Raw genomic sequence first — 10,000 nt, 5'->3', positions numbered from 1 at the left:
AAATAACACACACACACACACACACATATATATATATGCATATATATGTGCGTATATATATATATTTATTATATAAATATGTATATATACATATATACAAACATATATATATATATAAATATATATATATACATGTATATATAAGTGCGTGTATATATATTTATTATATAAATATGTATATATACATATATACAAACATATATATATATATATATATATATATATATATATATATATATGCATATAAGATTATAAGAGATATGGCGTTGAAGCTTTACTTAAATTCCGTACTTACAAAATAAATTGATGTTGACGTAAATTTACTCTTATTTTGTTTTTTTTATCTTTTAATTATCTGTTTGTGTGTGTGTGTGTGTGTATATATATATATATATATATATATATATATATATATATATATTTATATATATATATATACTGGTCTATATATACGCATATGTATATGTGTGCATATATATATATATATATATATATATATATATATATATAATTTGCATTCATTTTATAAATGTGTTTATGTGTTCTTTCTTTTATAAATTAAAATATATTAATATGCATTGAACACATACACATATATGTATATATGCACGAACACACACAGACACACAGGCACACACAGACACACACACACACACACACACACACACACACACACACACATATATATATATATATATATATATATATATATATATACATATATATATATATAATGTCATTTATCTGAGCTTCGAATCTCGCGACCATTGTATGGTCTCATCTTATCACCCTGATGACTCTTATTCAGGGGAAACTTTATGTATGGGGATAAGGAAACAGAATATGTATCTTGAAATTGAAACACACGTTGTGTAAATCGTATGAGGATAAATATGAAAGAATAAAAAAGTACAAATATATATCATGGGTGTTTCGGCATTTTAACCATCTCTTACTATATGATTTTAAGGAATCAAGCTCGAAGATGACATCGACTGAAAGTAGTTACAATCTTTGGCAATGTCTAATCTCTTACTTGATTTGCTATGTTTTAGATCCGCTGGTGATTTGCATGCTTTTATATACAGGAAATATCTACACCATTCATATAACGACTTCTAATCTGTTAAACATCAATTGCTGTTCTATATATGTTGATGTTTATTTTCTGAAACAAAAGATATTTTAGGAAGAATGCGATTTGATGTTGACTTTTGTGTAAGTCTTGAAGGAAGCTTTTCAGTATTTCCTTTCGTATTTCGCAAATGTTTCGTAAAATTGATCCGTCGTCTTATTTGATACTACTTTGGTTTGAAATATAATCTGAATTGTTGCCGTTTTTATAAACTTACACATTTTTTCGTATTTTTAATCTTCAAATATTTGTCGTTATTATTAAGTTATTTTCTTGTGCCTAATAGTTTTTAAATCCCCTTAAAACTGTTTTATTTCGTGCGTGTAAAAAAGTATGCGTAAAATGCATGCCTCTAAAAAACTGTTTACGTCAGCAATTAATCTTTTTAAACTGCACATTTACTTTTGACAGAGTAAAAAAAAATAAACAAAAATAAACAATATGGCCGCCGATATTCAATTATTTTTTTTTATTATTCTCAGCAACTAGAAATTAAATGAAAATTAAATTTCGCGATACAAAAAGTTAAAGACTAAGACATTAATTCTATCAAAAGATTTCGGCGAAAAACCAACCAAATTCGTATAGATATCTCAACAATCCCATATAGTAAAGTTGAGCCGTTCATTTAAATTAAGTTTATCAAATATTATGTTGGTGCAAAAATAATGTCGTGTTTGACGTTCAAATATATATATATATATATATATATATATATATATATATATATATATATATACAAACACACACACACATACACACACACACACACACACACACACACACACACACACATATATATATATATATATATATATATATATATATATGCGTGTGTATGTGTGTTTGAAACGACATTATTTTTGCACCGACATAATAACAAACAAACAAACAAACAAAAAAAAAACATTGAACTTGGTACTTACCTTCAAGGAACTTCGTTCGGGTAATCAGATTGTTAATAGCGGCCCGGGCGCCCGGACTCGGAGGTCCGCCTGCTTTAAAAGTTTTAGCACACCCGACCGTGACGGGTAGCTCAGAAGTAGTCATCATCCCTGTATCCAGTTCGGTGTCTAGGCCGTGCGGTAAAATTGTGTCGTCGGCGGCCGCGGCTTGATAGTTTTGGCGTTGAAACTGAGGATGAAGTAGTTGGAGTGGGTGTTGCTGTTGTTGTTGTTGTTGGTGGTTGTAGTAGTGGTAGGGGAGAGGATGGTAGAGGTGGTGGTACTGCTGGTATTGTTGGTAGGGATGGAGTCCAATGCTAGGGTCGTAGAGGTCCTGGTCGACTTCGTGGTCGTGGTCGTCGCCGTTCGGGTTCGGACAGTGTCGATGCTGCGTGCCGGCTGCGGCGGCTAACTCCCCTGGCTCGCTTGCGCTTCGGCCCAACGCGGACTCTCTTTCGCACGCAGTCGCCGGGGTTGCGGCAACGCTTGTGACGTCGGCGACGCTCACGTCTGCAGGGCCGGCGCGCTGAGACACAGCGTCGGCGGCACCGTCGCGCACTTGCAAGGGGGAGGGGCGTCGCTCCGTCGTTGGATGATGGAGTCTCCTAACTTGATTGTTACTATCTCGCCCGTGTTTCTTCTTTTTCTTCTTCTTCGTCTTAGGGCCCTGGTGTTCGCTATCGTTATTGTTGCTGTTGTTATAGTCACTGTTGTTGTTGTTGTTGTTGTTGTTGTTGTTTACATAAGGCTGTCGTAGGAGGAAGAGGGGTGGGTGCGGGTTTTGGGAAAAGGGGAGGGGCAGATCGAAGGCGGGGTTTGGGAGGTCTTCCTCTCCTTGGTACTTATATAGCTCAGATTTAAATGGGTCTAGATGGTGACCGTAGACAAGGTTTAGGCCGGGATTTACCAATTTGTTATTGTTACGTGTTTGTTCTTGTATGTTGTAATTAAAATGTTGTTGGTGTTGTTTTGGTTGTTGTCCCTCTTCTTCCTGTTGTTGCTTGGGGGATGGTTGGCAGGTGTGTTGTGGAATTTGAGGGTCAACTGGGTCAACACTTGAAATGGCCGTCGTGAAAATTTAGGCTGTCGCCAAATTAGTTCTAAGTTAAGTCGTTGATGTGATGTGTTTGACGTAATCAATCAAATGATTCAATCATTATATATATATATATATATATATATATATATATATATATATATATATATATATATATATAACTATCTTTATGTGTATATATGTATGCCTATGTGTGTGTGTGTGTATGTGTGTATTTGCAGGTGAACTTATTAGGCAGTGGCCTACACAAATATATAAAAGCCAAATAATATTTATAAATCGCTCACGTTCGTCTTTAATTGGAAAAAAATTAAGAAAATATTAGAAAGCCAATAAATAGAATAAATAAAGTACGTTGTATATAATACTTATATGTTTAAATATTGTATATATTTATATACACAGTCGTGTGTTTGTGTGTGTGCATATATATGTATATGTATGTATTGATATATGTATTTATACGCAAACAGCGATAATGGACTGTACTGAGAGTTAATAATAATAATAATAATAATAATAATAATAATAATATGTAAATTTTGAATAATTATTTTATACTAGGATGTAACAAAATAATTTATTTTGACTATATATAAACTTTCGAAACTAAGATTTTCTTTAAATATGTATGATATTTATAATAAATTTATTTTATACAAACTTAATGTAATACTCATAAATAATAATAATAATTATATACAACAGGCAAGAAATTAGACTTTAACTTATTGATTTATAGTAGCCCGTTTGTTTAGGTTTTAAAATGGCGTTCATACACACACCCACCAACACACACATATGTATATATATATATATATATATATATATATATATATATATATATATATATATATATATGTATGTATGTATGTATGTATAAAATGTTTCCGTTTAACAGTTTATTTAGATTCTTAAAGATACTCTTATATAACTATGTACCTATACGCACGCACACACACAGATATACATGTAAATATGTATGTGTGTTTATTATTTAATTTTGAAACAGAATATTTGAATTCATAGGGATATGTTAATACCTCTAAATATATTTACTTTTTTATTTCACTTTAACTTAAAATATATTTAATATTACAGCTATTAAAACAAAATGCTGGTTATAAGGTTCTACAGCTGAGCTCGGTGGTTTAATATCACGAGTTCACACACCGTAATAGATTAAAACGGACTCTTTTGTACACGAATTGCTGGCATATCGGTTTCGCATCAATCATTAATAATGGGGCAAGCTTGTCAACAGGTGCTACGCGAAATTAGACTATGACCACAGATTGCAATAAAGTTGTTGAATGTTTACGTTTTTTTTTTGTTGTACGCTTGAGGTTGGGATTTTATTTTTATTATCGATACGGTATGATTTAATCAGATATAACTAGCTATCTCCGATACATAGTCTTTGTACGACACTTAGCAAAAGTCAATTAAGATATTCACGAAATTCGGACTTAGTATGTATATGTATATATAAAATATATACAGTTTTTTAAGGAAAAAAAATATTAGTGGAATATGAGTCTCACATCAACAAATATATATGTGGGCTTATATTTTATTGGCTACCTATATATTTTATAATTAAATAGAGTATGTATATATATGAATAGGTAAGTGATCCTAACTCGTTTAAAAATTGGTTAGATGAATTTACTTATCTATTTATCTATCTATCTATATATGTATTAATTGTTTAGTTTAATTAGCTATTTCTTCGTAAATATGTATAGTTGTTTTTAGTTGAACTCTATAGTCTAAAATCCTTCTTTATGTAATATTGTTTCCATATTCAAGCGCATACATAAATCAATATATATATATATGTATATATATATATACTTATATGTATTCATACAATCGTATGTTTCTGAGCATATATATATATAATATATATATATATGTATGTATGTATGTATGTATGTATGTATCTATATATATTATCTCCCTTTTAATTTTTCTTAGAACTGCACGTCTGTGGAACTCTGTTCCATCTGCCTGCTTCCCACCTGACTACAACTTGGATGTCTTCAAGTCCAACGTTAACAAATTCCTAATGAACCACCCCCTTAAGTAAACACTTCATTAAATCTCCACACTAACGTACTGTACTTGCAATAACCCTTATCCCTGAGTGGCTTCCGGGCCTTGATAAGTGGTGACCACCGTGTAAAAAAAAAATGATTTGTAAACCTAATGATGTCAAAAACTAGATTTTTCTTATAATCGATATTTCAAGTATTAAATTATTTATGATTTATGGATTTTATCATCGATCTCTTTTTATTAAAAATTAAATACGAAGCGTAGAAATATAATTTCAGTATATATTTAAAAAGGTAACGGTGTGTTGGAACAATTGTCCCCCTTATTGTATCAGTGTTTTACGGGAGTGGTTTCTTCCTGTAACGATCTACAAATAATAAATTGCTTTTTATGACTTTAAAAGAATTTCGTTTTCTCTTACACCTTTGGTCTTTTTCTAAAAAAAATCTTTTATTGATTTATATGGGCCTCTCGTGTATTTTTTGGCATATCATTCGACGAAACACGTGTAAGAGGTACTATATATGAAATAAAATGATATGAATGTGCTATAAATTAACTTGTGGTATTTGAATTGTTTTCATATGATATATATATATATATATATATATATATATATATAGAGAGAGAGAGAGAGAGAGAGATAGATAGATAGATAGATAGATAGATAGATAGATAGAAAATTAACTTGTGGTATTTGAATTGTTTTCATATGATATATATATATATATATATATATATATATATATATATATATATATATATATATAGAGAGAGAGAGAGAGAGAGAGATAGATAGATAGATAGATATAGAGTGAGGTAAAGATAGATAGATAGAGAGAGGGGGGATAGAGGAAAAAAGAGAGAGAAAATTATAGATTACACATATAGTTAACTAAAATAAATGTATTTTATCAGTACACTCTCTTGCAATTTCACAGTTCTTCTAATCTCTAAAAGTGTGTTTACAAAATCAATATGGTTGAAAGATAAGTTCGAAACGAGTCGTGACGAAGATTACAATAAGATAGAAATCGTTATCGAAATTATTTCTTTACACAAAACTATGTTTCATTCAAATTCATGCGACATTTCGAGTATGCCTTCTTCAGAAAGAAAAGAAAACGATCATTAGTATAATATATTTTATATGAATCTATCTTGTCAGTTAGTTCTACTCAAAATCATATTTAAAACTAATTCATCAATCACTTTATCAATGCTTATTTTGCAATAATTCAAATATAGTTTGCATTAAAACCTTCGTAAATAACACGGAACTTAAATTTACATTAAAACAATTTTTGGTTCATTAAAACGTAATATAAAATTTCATATCTCTCTCTATATATATATCTATATATACCAACATTCATATACATATATATATATATGTGTTGATTTATTAATTACTAAAAATATTTATTTCCTGTAAGATATATAATGCATATCAATCATCATCATCATCACCATAATCATCATCATCATTATCATTATCACACTATTTGAAATAATGAAAATTATTTAATCGTAAAATTAATTTAACGTTTAAACGCGTTTGGAACTCTACACATGTGATGTCTAAGTACATATTTCGTTTAGAATAAAACGCGACAATCAAAATAGAATATAATTCAGGAAACACTTGGCACGAGCACGACGTCGAAATATTTAGAATCGCCGGCTGTTCAACAGTCGTGTTTCGATCCCGGTTCGAAGCACGTGCATATCTAGCTGCTATGAGTAGCTGGGATGCAGTTAATTGTATATGGATATGGCGTTAGGGTAACGATTATGGTCTTAGATTATATCGAAAGAAAGAACAGCGCCCTTCTTAGTAAGAATAGTGGTCCATATGTTCTTGCATTACTAAATGTAAACATATATATATATGTATATATATATATATATATATATATATATATATATATATATATATAGAGAGAGAGAGAGAGAGAGATAGATAGATGTATCAAACTATTCGTACGAAAGCAAATAGAGAACTTCGGCAGTTGACAGTGTTTATATGACTATTGTGATTTATTGGCTCAGCGGTTGAGTTATTGACTGTCAACAAAACAATCGAGTTTCGACCGTCACTCTAAGCTTTTGCCTATCTGCCTTAACTGTAGAGCTGTGATACAGAGAAGCAGCCCTCTCTGGATAGTTATATAATATATATATATATATATATATATATATATATATAGAGAGAGAGAGAGAGAGAGAGAGAGCGAGAGATCTATATGTAACTCTGAGTGTGCGTCTGTATTATATATTTGTTTGTATGTATATATATATATATATATATATATTTATATTTTATGTTTCTTTTAGGAGTACGTAATGAATTTTAGTGAGTCTGTATTTCTATGTACTTATCATAGATATAAGTATAAATAAATGGAAACGTATGTTTTAGATTTAAAAATTAATAAAAATACTCTAGTTACAATAAATATAGACAAGTTTTTATATTATTAAAAATTATACGTATGAATATTTAATATGCACGTATATATATATATATATATATATATATATATATATATATATATATATATATATATATATATATATATATGTGTGTGTGTGTGTGTATATATTTGTATATATGTATGTATACTTTTACTTATTTTATTGTTTTCTTGTCTGAATATTATATTTGTGGGTTCGAGTTAGGGTTAATAATATATGCCTTAAAGTTAGTTAACAGATGTATATGCAGAAGTCAAACATATGTATATATACATGAATATATATATATAGACATATGTATACATATATATATATGTCTATATATATGTATATATATATTTATATATATGAATATAAATCTGTATATATATATTTATGTATAATATCTATATTTTAGTGTCGTGTGAATATTATATGCGTGCGTGTGTTTTTGTGATTAAAACACATGTTCATGAAGATTATTGTACAAAAGTTATATGTACATATAAAATATGTTTGCACTTGTTCAAAATAGCTAAAATTATATGTATGTATATATTATATTTTTCTCTCTCTTTCTTTATCTTATAATTCATAAATATGTCTGTGTCTGTGTGAGTGTGTATAAACGTATGTATAAACGCATGATTAAAGTTAAAAAATTGGATATGTATATATATATATATGTGTCTACTATTTTATCAACATCTTTTAATGTTGTGTGTATTTCAAGACTCGTTCTGATAAATATTAGCGTATAAAACCGCTATAGACACTGCAACTCAATAACAGAATAATAATGTAGGACACCAATAATACAATGCGTACATATATGCATATATTTAGCCACGCTGATGAGTCGGAAAGGATAAAACAAGAGTCTGTGGATAATCAGATTTTAATATATATACATATGTAAATACATACATACATACATACATACATATATATATATATATATATATATATATATATATATATATATATATATATATATATATATTGTCTTGTCTTGGGTAGGGTTATTTTTATGTTTGTGTAAGTGCCTTTTAGTTGTGAGTGCTAATAAACACGAGCTGTTAGGTGTTATTGACTGAAAGGTATGGTGTAGGGCCGGGGAGGTTTGTTTACAGCCGTGAATAGTCCTTGTTGTTGTTGTTTATATCTTTTTTTTTCTTTTACTGTTTTTTCTTGATAAATTTCCAAATTTAGGTTTCAAATTTCTTTTCGAAACATTCCTTTTCGTTCATTGAAGAAGTTGACTGTAATCCCGTGTTATTATTTCAGAATATATTTTGTATTGTTCTTCGATATATATATATATATATATATATATATATATATATATATATATATATATATATATATATATATATATATATATATATATATATATCACGTTTTATATATCGATGTATGTATATCACTTTTTGTCGACTAGTTTCATTCCGTCATATGTCAAAAAGACCCGCATATGTAAAAACATGTCAGGGAGGTTAACATATATTATGTAGATAAAGTATTATTTCCTCTATTTTCGAAAGTGTTTGGAAATGTTATTTTTTTTCTTTCTTTTTCTTTATTTCTTTCTTTCTTTTTCAATGTTTTATTGAAGAGGGTTTTTTGTTTGTTTCTGTTTAAACCATACGGGTTAAAACTTTAATCGGGCATCGGCGATTCTACCAAAAATATTTTTTTTTAGTATACAACAAGGAAACAAAACAAATACAGAAAACAAACAAAAAAGATTTTCTTCAATATCTACAATTTTTTTGTCACTCTTTCCTTCTTGTTTTTGTTTTTTTTTTTTTTTTAAGATATTTTGTTAAAGTCGAACAAAACGATATTTTCCTTTTTAAGGATAAAAAAATAAAACACTTTGCTTTTTGGTTGTTATAGATTTTTTTGTTGTTTGTTTTTGTTTTTGTAGAGTAACGGATTTTAGGGGGCTATGGGAGCTCACACGCAGAGACGGGAAAGATATTTATCAAGATGAGGAGGGTATTATTCACCCCCTTTTTTCCGCGCTTAAAAAAAAATTGAGCTCGCGAAACTATCTCTACTTTCAGCTCAAATAATGTCGGAACGTTTGCATGGATCGTTCGGCCTCAGTCTCGCCTCCTCCAACCACTCAACACTCTCCCTCCCACTCCCTCTCTCGATTCTTCAAACTCTCGCTTTCTCGTTTCTATCTCTCATCGTCCTCTCCTTCGTTTCCTCTTTCATCTTTGACGACGCTCGCCGACAACTACCACTTTTAACATACGCCTCCTTCTCTTTCCCTACCTCCCACTTGCTCATACAATGTGCGCAGATTCCACTGTTAAGATGACTATTGTTTCACGA

General features: G+C 29.5%; 1 protein-coding gene across 2 annotated transcripts in view; it reads right to left on the bottom strand.

The window, feature by feature from the left end:
* The window catches only part of LOC145247923 (LIM/homeobox protein Lhx3-like), a 320,272-nt gene extending 317,123 nt beyond the window's left edge, over positions 1 to 3,149 (bottom strand). For both annotated transcript variants that reach the window (XM_080109560.1, XM_080109559.1), the window contains exon 1: positions 2,062 to 3,149. In XM_080109560.1, coding sequence (XP_079965686.1) covers positions 2,062 to 2,188 — 127 coding nt within the window. In that variant the 5' untranslated portion in view covers positions 2,189 to 3,149. The remainder of the gene's footprint in view (positions 1 to 2,061) is intronic.
* Between the last annotated feature and the right edge of the window lie 6,851 nt (positions 3,150 to 10,000).

Source organism: Euprymna scolopes, chromosome 26 (genome assembly GCF_053919585.1).
Source record: "Euprymna scolopes isolate OS-2025 chromosome 26, ASM5391958v1, whole genome shotgun sequence".
Taxonomy (NCBI): Eukaryota; Metazoa; Mollusca; class Cephalopoda; order Sepiida; family Sepiolidae; genus Euprymna; species Euprymna scolopes.
The sequence above is the reverse complement of the archived record's forward strand: the minus strand, read 5'-3'. Positions and strand labels throughout refer to the sequence as shown.